Below are 16540 nucleotides of genomic sequence, written 5' to 3' on the forward strand. Positions count from 1 at the left end.
TCAGTCAAACAGAAACCTCGCCAATAGTGCTATAGGGAAAAACTGAAAGTGACACGAAATTTTAACCTTACTACCCCATCTTCCCCATAACTCTTCTGATCACAATATCTCACTTCAGTTATTTGAGTTCAGTAATCTCTCATAGAGAACTGGTATTTTTGTACTGCTTATCAGCAGTAGTGTTCCTCCTGCAGAAATATTGGCATTGGGTGGGGGGAAAGAGTGGGAAGAGAAAGGAATTTTTCAAAGGCAATAAAGTTATAAAGCCTTCACTGAGTTCAAGTCGGTGACATTTCACATTTTTTCCAGCCTAGTTCAAGTGAGTTTATGATGCCTGAGCAATATTTCATAAGTTGACAGACATATTATACAGGCACAGGACATACAGACTGACAAGCTGACTTCTGTAATTTTTTGTACTATGGCCTCAAGTTAACAAAGGTTAAAAGAATTCTTCATGGAAGTTTTGCCCAGGATATTAATAAAACTGTTGGTGTATCTAAAACACATACTGTCGGAGTTTTAAAATTGCATTAGTGACAAAAATTAGTATTACTATATGCTTAATTCTTTCAACACTATGGCAGTATGACTATTTTCTGAAACCAAAGATGGTGCTTTTAACTAAAAAAGGCACAAAAATATAGTAATCAATGATACAAAAAAAGACCACAACCTATGCAAAATCTTACGTCAGCAGTTAAGCAGCCAGAAGACACAAATAACTCCCACTGTGCTGTGTAATCTCTAAAAGTGTATGCACACATATATATACATTTCAAGCTACTACTTAAAGTTTTTTAAGACTCACTGCCTGCTCAACAATCAAAAAATTCTGAAGAAACTCTCCACTTCCCAAAAATTTAATTGTTTTTTAAAATGCCTATATCCTACTTAATTGAAGTGTAGCACTAAACATTGATTGCAAAGTCATTCCACTAAATGTTCCTGTAAAAGTCAACCAATTCAACAAATAACCTACACTGAGATTTTACATGAGTAATCCTATTACTACATGTTACTTAAAAATCCAGTGTATAAAAATAGATCTGTAAAGCTAATCCCATGTCCTCAGCAAATGTAATTCATACAAAAAAATTACTGCATAATTCATATTAACACATTAACTCTCTAGATGGAAATATCCTTAATTGAATATAACTACCAAAAAAGCCTGCAAAAGACAATCTGAATTTTATTTTGTATACCAAAAATTCAAAGTTAGCATTCATTACTATCTTCTCTTCAATATAACATGGGGAATAAACATGTCTCTGACATAATCACATCACAGCTGCAATAGCTTTTTAATAGAAGTCTATACACACTCATTGATTTCTATACAGCTCCTCAACATTATTTTGTAACATAGCTGGCACAAACTATTCAGATTCTGATTAAGCTACTAGTAAGTTTTCCAAATAATTGTATTTTCTGGCTCGATAATCCAGCTTGGTATTGCAAAAAGAGCTTTTGTATGATACTGCCTATATATGATCAAGTGCTGCAAAAAATCACACAATATGAAATACAAAAAACTTGAAGGACCTCTGCTGATTTTGGCTAGACCAAAACCATTGCTTAAAGCAGCATCACATAGCACGTTGTGCAGGATCATGTTCAATTTAGTTTTGGTATTTCCCAAAATAAAGATATGCATTACCATCAAATTCTCTCAAAAGAAGTACAAACACTAACAAATTGCTTCTAAAAATAAAAAACTTACAGGTGAATATCAAGAGCATTTGTACTGTACCTTTATAATCATAAATGTATACAAGTATTGGATGGTTTTGACCAAAGGCACAAAAAGACACCATGTGTTCGTGTGGATGGAAGGCAACATCACGAAGTGGAGATGTGAAGGACAGTTCAGAATATATGGCCACCTGATCTCCTACAGAAGTAAAAAGTTTATTAACACCATGGAAAAATATTTGAAACATTTGACACAGCAAGATAACAGTTCGTTAAATCTTCTACTATTGCAGTGTTTGCCACTGTAAATAAATGTTATTCAGTCGATTTCCTGATTGAAAAGTAGTATTTTGGCATAAGACAAAGGAAATATTGCATGCTTTTAAGTAATTCAGTAAGTCAAAAAAGTTAGTACTGTTGCAATAGCTGTAGGAAATGCCAGAGGAGGAAGCACCAGGTTAGATGAGTTCTCTTGTTCTGATAAGCACGTTCTGGAAAGGTGGCGTTCCACAGTATTTGTTTGTGCTTGCATTGTACAAAGATAGCCATCTTACTCCTGGATTTCAGCTATATAATACTGATAAAAGGAGTGAAAGTTGAACAGAGAATTATTAAAAAAAAAAAATAAAATTAGCTCTTCAGCTGATGGCACTATAAATGTAAATACAGTGTGTAAACAAAAGTCAAAATCCAATAAAAACATACTAATAACAAAATTCCTCCTTCCTTTTGCTTTATTTTTTTTAAAGTTGTCAGGCAAATTACATAACAGCAGAGATGCAAGCTAACATAGTTGGAAACATGGAAAGAAATTCAAAACAGAACTGTTACTTATCTGCCAGTTTCAAAATATTTACTTTATTTTTAAAAATTATGCAGAGTACAATAACAAACAGAATGTAACATCATCAAATCCAAAATGGTATTCTGCTACTTTCTGCTCTTATTTTTGTCTCCTTTACCACCTGTACAAGAAACTCCATGCTACACTCTCATCACATTTTCTTCAGAAAGATTTTGGTAACTATTTTGAAACTCCTTGGCTTGGAGACTAATTCACTGAGAAAATTTATATACCACACACCAAAAATAGTCAGTCTCTGACCACCCACCACAGATATGAAGCGGTTCTGAATAAGAGTCTGATTCTCAAATCTAAACAATACAACAGAAAAACTTACCTGACCTAAAACATTTTTTGTGCATTCCATCTTAAGATCCTGACCACATGTAAAGAGTTACAGTATACAAAAAACTGAGCCTCAGGTGCTCCAGTCATACTGGATATTACAAATGTTACCTCTATTAATTTCCTCTAGAGAATTAAATCTCAGAGATTAATAACAGCTATTTAAAAGGTGGAGCTAAAGCTCCAGGATTTAAGAACATCTTACGGAAGTTTTATTCCATATCAAAAGTGTTTCAATAAACCTTAAAAAAATCCTTTCCCTCTCAGCTCTGACAATTTGCCTTAAGCCCATAAAATAATTAGTTACCTGTTTCTGGATTCCAAACATAAGCCTTTCCATCTTCACTTCCTGAAAACAGGAACGTACCACATGGTGTTAAGGTGCTGTGAATCTTTTCTCTGTAATTTGTAGCACCTACATATTTCTTTGTCGCCAAGCTGAAGAAAGTTTGGAAATACAGAAGATACATTCAGAAAACACAATGTAACTTTTTAAGTGTCAGTTCCCCCTCTATTCCTCAGAAAAATCAGTACACCTTGCGTCCCAAATAGATATGCAAGCACAGAGTTTTTGCAGAGTGCAGTATTCATTTACCCGATATTTTCCCTAACCTTCATAATGCACCTGACAGTATAGATGGAAATGTACATCCTTGTCTTTCAGCAGAAAAAGAAAATCCTCAGATCTAGAGAACAGATAGAGACACAGTAATTTGCACTATTTTAATTCCGGGCTTTGCAAAACAGGGAAACTGCCACTATTGGTTGAAGCTCTGTCAGAAGAGTTTTCATTACGCTTCTTGAGCTTGAATGATTAAACTTAAGCAGCAGCTCTCTTCAGTTCTTCAGACTAATGTCTCCTTGGTCAAAAAACCAGGAGTAGAATCAACAAATTTCAGACATAAATGTTGATTTACTATTAATATATTTAATATTATTTTGCAACTTAGGTATCCTAATCTTTTTTCAGTGAAACACTATTGGTCAGCACAGTAATAATGATCTACCATGAAACAGTCTGGAGGCATCAAGTAGGAGAGAATACACAAAAGGATGGAAAGAAGCATAAACCAGCTTGTAAGAAGCTATTTTAAACATGAGACATAGCCTGGAAAAGGATATAAAAGTTTAACATGGACACTACTACAGCAGCAGTACTACAATGCAGAATTTGAGGCAAGAACAGGAATAGGCCACCACAACCCTCAAGGACAAAAGATAGTATTATTTCACATTTTTTTACTGCAAAAGCAATAGAAGTATGCTGGGAGAATAGCAGTCCATTTAATATGACAGGAAAAATATTTTAAACAATATTCCAAATAAATATCCTCTAGATGAAATTCTATTCCACAAGTAAGAGAAAAGGAAACTTTAATGATCCCAGAGCAAGACCATTTTAGGCCAAGTAAGAGTTTTAGCTGTATGAATAAGAAAGATAGTATCACTGGGTTGTCATAAGAAGAGCCCTGCAAGATGTAAAACTAAACTTCATAAGAAACCCTAAGGAGAGGACTGAACCAAAACCAAATGTCTGATGGCATACCTAAGTGACAGGACAGTAGCATTATCCAAAAAGATCAAAAAAAGCAAGTTGAAAGAGGAAAGTTAAGAGCAACCAGCTGTCAATCAACATGAATTGTGTTCATCTGTGACCTCCACCCCCTCTTTTCTCATGCAGGGAATGAACAGTTAATGCTGACGTGCAAAATTATCACTGCTGGGTATCTGACCCTGTGGTTTATCGATAGACTTAAGTCAATGTAACTGTGGGCTGTGGTCAAAGTAGCAGTCCTGGTGGTGTCCTCTCCACCCTTATTTTCCCAGGCTCTCCCTCATTTCTTCTCTAGTGTTTGGGCAGCGATCAGATGAGTTTGATCAGACAGTTGATTAAAATGAAAATTAATCATTTGTATTTGTCGGCTAATTTTTAGTTGGATCAGCTCACTGATCTGACTTACTCCACATCAAAAGATCTCTAGAGATGATAAAAAAGGAATGTTAGGAATACATGGCCAAAGATGTGGGAGATTGCAGGAGATGGTACGTCCTATGGATAAATTTACTTAAAATAACTGTGAAATTGCACCCCATATCAAACCCTTTCTTAAAGAATAATACGCATGCCCATCTTTTCCTCTCAAACTAAAACTCTGCACATTTTAGAAAGAGGAGCAACAGAAGAATGCAGCCTTAAAAACTACAGGTTACCTCTCTTAATTCAGCAATTTCATGCTTCTATTGAGTGGATAGTTTAGCTTCTAGCATGGTCATTATAATTTATCATTGACAGTAAAAGAGAAATGTGCACCATAATACAGTAGATTCCTCAGCTAGTTCAAACATTCAATCCAGTACAATAACAGAATTGCTAACTTGGCAAAAGACCTTCAAGATCATTAAGTCCAACTATTATGTCCCATCCAATACTAAACCATGTACCTAAGGGCCACATTTACACATCTTTTAAATACCTCCTGGGATTTTCTGTGTGGTGAGGGGTGGAAAGAAACCTATTAAATTAAGGACAAAACCTTTTTAGAAAAGCATTTCCTTTATGTGACTTGCCAGAACAGAATGTTCAGGTGCATCTTATCAACATATGCATGTGGTTGATGAGAGACTCTGCTCACTCCCACCCAATGAAAGGACAACAGGGAATGGAGCTAAACTGAAATATAACTAATTTTGTTTAAAAATAAGAAAAAAGTCTTTTGAGGGCGAATGAACCCTAGAGCATGCTGCTCACAAAAGTCGTAAAATCTTCATTCTTCAAGATATTCAAAATCCAATTTTATAGGTCTCTGAGTAGCATGCTGTTGTGAGTTGATTATTGGGTTGAACTGGTCATTCTCCAATATCTACCTCAAGTCAGTCTATAATCTCCTTGCTTTTTATTTTTGTTTGTCATTAAAAATATTCTGCTTATACCAATTAAGAATGAGAAAATTGTCAAAAACTGCAAAACTATCTCACAACCTGCTTAATAAACCATAAAATGTACATCACTGCATTTTTTAGTATTTATGATGACAATCATCTTCCATTTCATCATCAAAATATCATTCCCAGATATTTTATGCAAAACTAGCACACATATGTTACCGCTTCCAAGTTCTTTTCATGGCCAGATTGCATTTTAAAAGGGATTTCAATCTTTGGAAAACTAACACTGCATTCTTCATGCCACTTCAGGTTCACGAGTAATCTAGTAATTTTTAGATATTTTATTCTAAAAGACTTACTCAATATCACCCAAGAGGTCTGTAACACAGCAGTGTTTTGAAATAATTTCCTAACCCTAACATTTCTATCCTTGATTATTAGGACATCATTTTTTCTCCCCAGCTACACACTAATACCTGTATGGTATTTTATTTCCCCACATCAATTTTAAAACATAAAAGAAATACACATTTGTCACCAAAAGTACTAACATTCTGAGATCCATAATTCTCAGGGTACTGTCTTTGGCATGGATTAATAAACGCCTTCCATTCGGATGCACTTCCAAATGATTTACTGGTGTTCCTTTAATATCATTTTCTTTTATTTCCTACAGAAGGATGAAAAATAAAGAAAATTATATAACCTTGTGTTCTAAAACTCATGCTTTTACACCTGATTGCCCATTTTTCTCTTGCATTACTCTTTCTGCTCAATTAATTTTATTTGGTTAAGGAAAAAGGTTGTTCCCATATTAAGACATTACATCCTAGACATCAACTTTTTACAACCATGAGGCAGATTCTGTTGTGACTCGATATAAAAAAAACTAAGCTTATGACAGAAATGCTGACTGAACATTAGGGCTCTAAGGTATGAACAAAAGTGCTTTTTAAAGCCTGGGGTCTATCTTATTTTTGTTTCTAGAGAGCAAAGCATTTGTCTGTTAAAATAGTGCTATCAAACCTCAAGTATTTTCATGTTTTATATAGAAAAAAATTTACAGAATCACAGAATCCTAGAATATCCTTAGTTGCAAGGGCCCCTCTACGAACATCAAAAACCAACTCTTGGCCCTACACAGGACAGCCCCAAGAATCACACCATGTGCCTTGAGAGTCCAAATACTTCTTGAATTTTCTCAGGCTTGGTAGTGTGATCACTTCCCTGGGGAGCCTGTTCCAATGCCCAGCCCAATTAAGTTGCAAAACAATTTAAAAAAACTAAGTCAGTGAATCATAGTTGTATCAGTTCTTCTATACCAATTTTAAAAGAAAATACACTCTGCAATTAAACAAAAGTAATGTATTTTAAAAAAATGTACATCAAATCATATTACTAGATTTGGAACAGTTCACATAAAAATTACAGTGTTAGTTTAAGAAACCTGTTTACCTTATTTATCTTCCAGTGTTGAAAAAGGTGTGGAGAACTTCCTTTGACAGGTGTATCCCAAACTATTATTAGTCCTGAGCTATCACCTGAGAACATGTAGTGTCCTGAGAAATAATGTCTTATAAGTAAAATACCAACCACAAAACAATAACACAGAAAACAAGAAACAATCTTTTGTTCTCTCATTTTTATGAATAGGCAAATACCAATTCTTTCATCTCTTTTGCTGTAATATACTCATTGCAAATGCCTTTTGCTCATATTGCATGACATAGGCTGATACCATAAATCTGGATGTAGCCTATACATTAAACACTGAGGTGCAGAACAGATTTTTAATTTTTTTTAATTTTTATTCATATCCCAAAACAAACAAAAAGTGAGCATTTACAGTTCAACAAGCTTCACATGATAGCTCAAAGCTTATTTATACATTCACTAAGAGAACCTTGAACTAGTACAAATTGTGTTTTCCAGCACTTGTTCTTTAACAACAAATACTTACTCTTGATAAAGATACACCTTTCCTCTTTGTAGTCCCTACTCCAGTGACTAAAATGAACTACCTAACTACTAATGATGTCACTAATATTAGAAAAAGTCAAACTTTAATTTTCACCCATTTTCAACTCTTCCTCCACTATTACATGTCAGTACAACATTTACTTTCAGCTGTAAATGTACCACTTTACAAGACTCACAATGGCCAAACCTCTGTCCTTTTCTCTCCATGCTTCCTATTCTCTGTCAATATTGAAGAGTTCATCATCTTGCCACTTCTTCAGTCTAGTGCTAAAATTCTCACTAAATATTACTACCTAATTTTCTTTATCAAAGAGTCATAGATTGATTTGGGTTGAAAAAGACCTTAAAATCATCTAGTTCTGACCTCCCTGAAATGGGGAGGGACACCTTCCACAAGAACAAAGTCGAGACCAACATGGCTTTGAACACCTTCAGGGATGGGGCATCCATAATTTCTCTGGGCAACCTGTCTCGGTGTCTCAGCACTCTCCCAGTGAACAATTTCTTCCTAAGAAGAATACACTACCTCACCATGAAGTAAAAAAAACTAGTAACACTCACGCTGTCTTCAAATAGAAAGACAACTATTTGTAAAAGCAATATTAACTACATACCTTCTGCATCAAAACAAAGTGTGTTGATGAAACTTTTATGGCCATCAAGCTCCTGTAGCAGTTGCCCATGGATTTCTTTCACATTTGCATTCCAGATTCTAATCACTGAGTCGTAACATCCTGTCACGACCAACGAGTCAGCAACTGGGTGGTACTTGGCAGTGTAAACAAATGAAGGATGAGGGAAAACTCGCACTGCAGATGCTGCTTTCATTTCTATTTTCCACATTCTAAAAGGAAACAAAGTTAAAATTTCTACTGTATAAAGCAGTCACACACACAGGTATAGCTTAGGCCATGTTTTGTGCTACTGGCTCTAGAGGCAAATGTTTGCAAACAATACCTGTTTATCCCACTAATTTGTTCCACCTCTATCTAATCCTTTAATGATATTTTCTAACATAAATTAAGAAAAATTTACTACTTTACAAAGTATTCAGTCTTCAAAGCAAATTAATGACTACTAACTCACTTAATGGTTATATTTCTCATTTTACAGTATTCATAAAGAATCCCACGGAATAAATTAGTTTCTTTCAGGAGTTACAAGCAAATTAAGCTCTTCTGGGATATCATTCATTTAAAACAATATTAGAACAAGAAAACCCATAAAGGAACCCATTTAGAAACCTAAATAGAAATAAAATCCCAGAAAATTTTAGAATAGTAATTCCCAGCCACACAGTGATAATAATCTCAAGGATGTTTACATCGCATAAATTCTCTTCTTAGTATTAATATATTTCTTATCCTTTGCCACCCATAGCAGTAAGATCAGATTTTTCTTAGTGTTTTCTATTTGATGGTATGCATTTTATCAGTGAGCCTTCCCCAAAAATAAGTCCACAGAGGTGGGCAGCACATTACACACAGTATTCAGCTACAAAATGTTATTGAATTGTTTAAGTGGCATGCCTCCAGGTTAGGCAACCACTTCTGGTGGCTATTGAAGAATTCTAAGCTTACTCAGAGGTGACTTAATTACAAAATTTCAACCCTTTGGAGTACAACAATTAATTTGTAATTTCATGCAGAAAGGTCACAAGGAGTTTACCTATTTTTTAGAATGGTTTTAATCCTACAAAATAAAAATTAATTTATTGTTTATAAATAATGTGGGACTAAACCTGGGGAAGACTTGAGGATAACATAGAACACTGGAGAGTAAAGAAGAATTCATGAATTGACCTTCACGTTGCCTTAGAACTCAGTATGAGATAATCCAAATATTAACCTGATAATGACTTCGAAGCAATGGGGTGCTGACACTTTTTAAGGAGTTGAAGGCAACTCACAACAAATAAAGGAACTAATAACTCGTACAGTGATTGCACATAGTACACAGAAAAGGAAGCAGACCGCTGCAGTTTCAACTTGGTACCACAAATTCAATAATTGAGGAGCAGCTTGGCCTTCTTATAGGCAACATAAATAACTGAAATTGGTATTTACCTCAATATAAAACATTCTTACTTAATCCACTCCCAAATTAAAAACAAAAAAGTGCTGAACTCTCAACACACTTTTTTTATGCCTACATATAAGCATCAAAAAAACCCTAAAACAATTCCACACATACAATATATCATTTAACAATTCTTCTGGCATTTCAATTACACAACTGCCTGTAGCATTACTGAGTTGCATAACAGAAATAATAGATAGGGATCTGAAGGGCTAAAAAAAACCAAAAAAGCTCTATGAAAACCAATGAAATTGCTCACAATAAAACTGTACAGTGTCCCAGTGATATTTCCATGTGTATCTACAGCTCTGAGGGTTTCGGTGTTTAAATCTGAGCAGATCAATATTTTAACATTAACACTGTAGGGAAGTATATTTCAATTGTAGAGGATTCAGTTTTATAACAGTATCAAAATTAATTTACAGCAATTTAAGCTGAATTACTTTACTAAGTGTGAAAAACCGAAAGAGCACCACCAACATACATACATGCAGTGTGGTAAATTTACTTACATGACTTGAATCTTAAATTTTCAATTTCCTGCCTAGTGTTCAAATTTGCAAACTTAATACTGCATTCATAGAATGGCAATTTCTCCAGGAACAAAGTATTACAACTGTCCCGGTGTCTTCTTGAAATAAAATATTTTTTAGTTTTTTACTGCGCTGTACATTTAGACACTAGAGTTTTTGGAAAAGCTTTGGTTTCAAATACAAATACATTACAAATAGTAAATACAGTGTAAGTGATTACCTCAACCACAATTTTTATATTATTTTAGGCACATGGTAACCAAATCTTTCATTAAAACATTATGGCATTGTTTGTAGTAAAACACTGAATTGGACCACTTTCTTTTCAGCTTCTGATGATATCTGCTAGAACATCTCATCATACTGACCTGACAGTGCCATCAGAGGAAGCAGTAAGAAGATACTGATTGTCTTTTGACCAACAAAGATCATACACTATGTTAAGGTGACCATAAAATTCTCTCAGGAACTGTCCAGAAGGAATTTCATACACTAGGGGAAGTTGGAATAGAAAAATAAAAGTTGTAAGTATTTGCAATCAAACAGATGTAGTTACTAGAATCAAAGTTTAGTCTAATCTTAGGCTGATTTTTAGCTAGCATAAATCAACTCATTTTCTTTATCTTCTCATTTTGAGGCGACAGGATGAAATAACAGCTAGATGTGAATAAACAGCAAGCATCTACTTCCACCTAGTGGTTCATGGGTGTTACAAATGTCTTACCCCTTAAGAAACACCTCATTTGCAATAAATTATGAGAACTAGATTAGGATTACGTTGGGTTTTTTTTTAATTTTGACAACTAATTGACAATTTTAGAAATATTTTAACACCGAAGTCATTTTCTGGGACTGTGTAACAAAGGAATCTAGATTTACTGTTTCTTGCATTTAAACACTTACTTTGTGCACACTTAAAATACTGCGCTCTCTAAATCTGAAAATTTTATGCAAGGTTTATGAACTATGCAGTTGAAGCTACCATGATGAAGCAGTCAAAAATTTGAGTTATAAGGAATGTTTGTACTTTGACTGAATTGGACCATGGAATACAGCAGCTTCCAGTAGTCTGTCTGGAGATAGTAACATTCCAGTATCTACCTTTCAAGACGGGTTAGGAGAAAAACTTAGATGAAAAGTGTGTGAGGTGGAGGCTTAAAACGTTATTTCCCTTAAAATATCATGAGAAACTATGTTTCTTCTGCAAACTGATTTAGTATTTCCATTAGGCCTCTGGGCAGAAATGGTGTCATTTCATACCATTAAACTGTGTATACATAATCATGTAGGAAAAGCCAGTTCCAGCTCTATCAACACAGAAAGAGCATTTCCCTCAATGCTCATTAATGCACAGAACAATCTTCTAATCACAACTACAGACCAGAAACCCTAAAAAAAGTACAATTTAAAAATTAACTTCCTTTAATCTTTACTTTCCAAATACATGGATTATAAGCAAAAAGCCAAAATGTACTTAAACTTACAGGCAATGGGATAGCCATTCCTTCCTGCACATGCTGCTGCCAGCGTTCTCCCATCATGAGAGAAGCGGATACAGAAGCAGCCCATATCTCCTCCTCGCAGGGAAAACAGGTGCTTGTTGGGTATGCGGCAAGCCTGGCTTTTCAGGGAACAATTGGTAGGAATATTAACTATCCAATGTGTGGAACACGCTCTTAGCTCCTGACATGCAGAAGTTCTAAAAGGCTAGTGACATCTTAATGGCATTCCAAAGTAAAATTCAACATATTATAAACAGAGATGGTTTTGCAGCACAACCTAGGTCCCATGAATGTATATTTCTTTCTGCATCATTACTAAAAACAACTAGTAACTTTAAAAAAACTAAAAAATATTTAAATTGAAATAAATTCCTGAATCTTAAGAAATACTTAATAATGCCTACCATCAATGATGTAAGCTGTGGAGTTAGACTGTAAGTGAAGCTTGTTTAAGGAGTCTAAGCACAACTTTTAGTAATCTAATGACTGCAGTGTGAACTCAGAAATCAAACCAAAGGCATTCAAACCTTTGGTCTTCTACCAAATCATTTTAGCATTCTTCATCTGTTTTTAAACATCTGACTTTTAAAGACAGAACCAAAGATGAAACATTTCAAAAGACTGAACTGATATTTTAGACTCCTTTCCTTTTTCCCAATGTATTACCTCTTTTTGACCCAATGGCTTTTTCTCCAAAATTAAATTCAAAGTTTAAGGTAAAGGACAATATCCACAGTAGCTGTTTGGTTGTTCAATGTAAGCTCTTTCTGTTATAGTTTAAAAATATCTTCAACAAACAAAAAGAAAAGTCAAGAAAATATATTTCTAATCAAGCTGAAATTTGAGAACTGGCTTCCTGTCTTACTTTCATTACCCACATAACCCTACTCTTTCAAATTCTTAGAGAACTCTGCAGATAAAAATACCTGGCTGTTCTGGTGAAAAAATGGTTAAATCAACTATATTTGCTAAGGTTAAGCCTCTTCTACTCTCTATGAGAGTTTTTTATGTTTTGATTAATGTATTTGTTAATTATTTTAATTAATTACTTGCTTCATAATACTTATAAAAATATAGTAAATATTTAAATTATTTTCACTTAATTTCAAAGAAAAATGCTTCACCTGTCCAGGCAATCTTGACCATTTAAATGGCTCCTTTTTCTCCTCTGAAGAAGGTTCACATCCTTCTCTCTGGAGCTCAGACAGTGCTGTATTATTTAGTTCCTGTTGAACAGCTGACATAGAGTGAAAAGAAGGACCAACCTTAAGGCAAACAAAACTAAGTATCAGGGAAAAAATATTTTTAAAGAGAATAATGTAATTTGTAAAATGTTAAAAGGTATTTTTAATTTAAATGTCTTGCATTTTTTTAATCTGGAACACAGAGATTGGAAAAGCTTAATACATTAAAACTGCATTGCAAAATGTCATTTAAAGTAACCAGCAAGTCAGAGAGTAAGCCAAGCTTCAAAAGCTGCGTCAATCAAGTGATATCACAATTTTTTCAAATAATCAATAATCTTCTATTTTAGTAACTGTCAAGGTCAGTGAAAATTAGAATCACTCCACTATTGTATTGTGTTGCACTACTGAGAAGGTGCACATCTCACCAGGGTTCCAATCTTCATAGCACAAAAGTGAGCCAAAGAAAGTATTACAGCTCTAAATACTAATGGGAAATTATATAATAGAACGATATTGTATTTGCATCAGAGAAAAGAAAACACCATATTTATCATCAATGCCCACCTCAGCACATACCAGCATAAGCCTATTTTTAAAGAAGCTTTCATTTGTGAAAAAAATACAGCTCAATACAGCTAGAGGGTGCAGGGAAGCAAAGTTAAGTAACTTGCAACTTTTCTCAAAGAATTTATACACCTGTGAGTTCAGTGACTTAAAAATGGCCTTTCTACTAATAAGAAGGAGCATTAATCTTCAAGAAAGTATTCTGAAAGTTCTCCGATTGTCAGTGGCAAAATATTTGAAGTTGTAGGTAGAAAAGCATGCCTACTTTTCAAAGATACCTAAGAAGGGCTGAGTTTGAAAAACCTACCTTGAGATGTAACATTCATATATACTGCATGCAAGCACAGCTTTTATATACATGCACACAGCCATAGATTCACATGCTCTACCTAGGTACTAGTTCCTACAGAAAGTCTGCATATTTACGGACATATTTATATATGATATATTTAACTTACTTGATCTGGCAGTTTTAAGCCTTTTACAGTTACATATAAAGTTGATGGGTAACGATTTCTAGGACATTTTGCCCACCAGTCATAAACCTCGACAACATTTGAATATGACTTGGTCCTTGAAGGTGGGTAATACAATTGCAGACGAAGTTTTCCACCAACGTTTAGAACTCCATTTGCACCTACAAGCTGGAAGGGTCATTAAAAAGAAGAAAGAGGAAGAAAGATGAACACAAAAGTAACTGGTAATTTCTAATACCTTAACTTACAATATAAATTCTTGAAATCCACTTCCCATTGCAGAACTATACTAACTCTAAAAGCGATAATGAACTAAGTAGGTATTTAATCCCCCCAGGATCAAATCATGAAGATTAAATCTTAGATGGCAGTCTAGTTTCAAAAGATGTGTCACAGCAGTAATGCCTTAAAAGTGGGAAGACCTCCACAGTACCTCTTTTCTTTTTTTTTAAACTACTACTTGCTAAAATGAACCAAATCTCAAAGGACTGCCAATCCACAAACAGCTTCTTCCAAATCTGTCCTCCTTTGAATGCTGCAGTGAAGGGCATTGGTAAGGCTTTGGTACAGAGCAGAAGATACATCAATATAATAATCTCTCCAACTTCAGAGCAGAGTCCTCTCTACTAAACTGAAGAATACCAGAAGTATCTACTGCCATTTACTGATCAGTGTTGAATCAGGACATTTCTACTTTGACTGATAGAGATAAAAGGATAATCCAGGCAGATGTGGTAAGAATGAAGAACAGGAAACAATTTTACTCATATTTATGAGCTGAAAATTCACTCTTCCCTCTGTCCAGGTGCAGGCTGTACTGAATGCCTGGATGCACAGTTCCTACCAGCTCTGCTAACAGACACAGGATAGCAGATCCCTGATTCCAGTAGATTTATCTTGGGCAGAGCTCAGAAGAATCTTTGTATTGAACTGCTATGGAGGTTCCCACCCCTTCACCTATACTTGCAGTCCATTATCTTCCTCTGTATTTCTCACATTTCCTCTATGCTGTGGACTGCTCAATGATTGTCAATGACTATCACACACAGAGGTAGGTTTAAATAAACAATCCTCAGGGAAACTGAAGCTTGTCAGCTCTCAAAGAACTAATTGACACATGCAAGGCTCTCTTAAAAGGGGAGAAAGGTACATATGTGCCGGCTAAATTACCCATTTCTCACATTTGGCACATTTGTATCTCAACTGCCACAGCATTTCAAACTCTGCAACTGAAAATGAGAAGCATTCTATAATTAAATTAGGGAGTTTTTTCAAAGACTGGACAAGTGAAAATGCCACTAGAATACAGAACAGCTGAGGTACAGAAATTAGTGGATCTGTAATTTTCTTCACAATCACACAAATGCAAAGAAAACCGTAAAAGAAAACAATCTTCTGTACTTTATGAACAAAGAAAAAAATTTACACAAATTTATACTCTCTTGAAAAACATGTATTCTTTAATGTCAAGCCTGTTACTGTGTTGATTTCATGGAGTGGAAGAAGACGAAAAGGAGAGAACAGCCAAGCAAATTAGGACTTTTTTCCACCTTTGTTGCTGAAAATATTTTAAAATGCTTTCCTACTTAGTAAAGTTTGAGATTTTCAGATAAAAGGATTTATGAATTTTGTTTCTTCATTTAATGATTTACAGTACCTTTAGAAATGCCCAACAAATTTTTCGGTAACGATCTTCCTGAATTTTTGTATCAGAGCTGGCTCTCACTTCATGCATACTTGGAGAATCAAGGATCTAGAAGTATCAGCAGGAATATAAATGCATTTCTAATGAACATATACTTCATAGTAATTTTAAAAAATCTGCTAAAAATATGCTTGGTCAATTCACTAAATTAAATAGATTTAAATTTTAAGAAATTACAAAACCAGTGTTTCTCCCACACAAGTACGAATATAAAAATAACAGGTCCTTACGCACTTGCCTCCAAAAAAAAAAAGAGTGTAATTTTCTTAATAATTCAGGAATAATTTAGATCACAATTCTGACAGCTAAAATCAGCTGCATACTAATCTGTATGTAAAATGGCAGTCAAAAAGTTAGTTTTTCTTTCCTAGCTTTATCACTTTTGTCATCAAATCAGTCATGGAATAGTTTGGGTTGGAAGGAACCTTCAAAGATCAGAGTTCTGAGCCATGGGCTTGGACATCTTTCACCAGATCAGTGAAAGATTCCACTTTTTTCAGTGGAATCATACTTTTGGTTCCAACATTATTTCTTTGAAGAATCTTTACATACAAATGTAATAAGTTTTGTGTTAAGTAATTAAGGATTCTTAAGTCTAGAAATATGTTCATTTACAAGCCTCACAAAACATTAAGAAACATATGGCAATAAATTATATTCCATCAAATTGAAATACAAAAAAATACCCCAAGGAATGGAAAATATTTATTGTATTAGGTTTCCATTTTTATGTTCATTCTA

At 34.4% G+C, this 16540-nt stretch overlaps 1 protein-coding gene across 2 annotated transcripts in view; it reads right to left on the reverse strand.

Annotated features, from left to right (window-relative positions):
* AHI1 (Abelson helper integration site 1) overlaps positions 1 to 16540 on the reverse strand; it is an 88389-nt gene that overhangs the window by 57928 nt on the left and 13921 nt on the right. For both annotated transcript variants that reach the window (XM_066315434.1, XM_066315435.1), the window contains exons 8-17: positions 15752 to 15847; positions 14077 to 14262; positions 12992 to 13132; positions 11850 to 11982; positions 10734 to 10857; positions 8368 to 8597; positions 7229 to 7332; positions 6325 to 6443; positions 3195 to 3325; positions 1757 to 1897 (exon numbers count right to left, since the gene is read on the reverse strand). In XM_066315434.1, coding sequence (XP_066171531.1) covers positions 1757 to 1897; positions 3195 to 3325; positions 6325 to 6443; positions 7229 to 7332; positions 8368 to 8597; positions 10734 to 10857; positions 11850 to 11982; positions 12992 to 13132; positions 14077 to 14262; positions 15752 to 15847 — 1405 coding nt within the window. The remainder of the gene's footprint in view (positions 1 to 1756; positions 1898 to 3194; positions 3326 to 6324; positions 6444 to 7228; positions 7333 to 8367; positions 8598 to 10733; positions 10858 to 11849; positions 11983 to 12991; positions 13133 to 14076; positions 14263 to 15751; positions 15848 to 16540) is intronic.

This window comes from Sylvia atricapilla, chromosome 3 (assembly GCF_009819655.1).
Source record: "Sylvia atricapilla isolate bSylAtr1 chromosome 3, bSylAtr1.pri, whole genome shotgun sequence".
NCBI lineage: Eukaryota > Metazoa > Chordata > Aves > Passeriformes > Sylviidae > Sylvia > Sylvia atricapilla.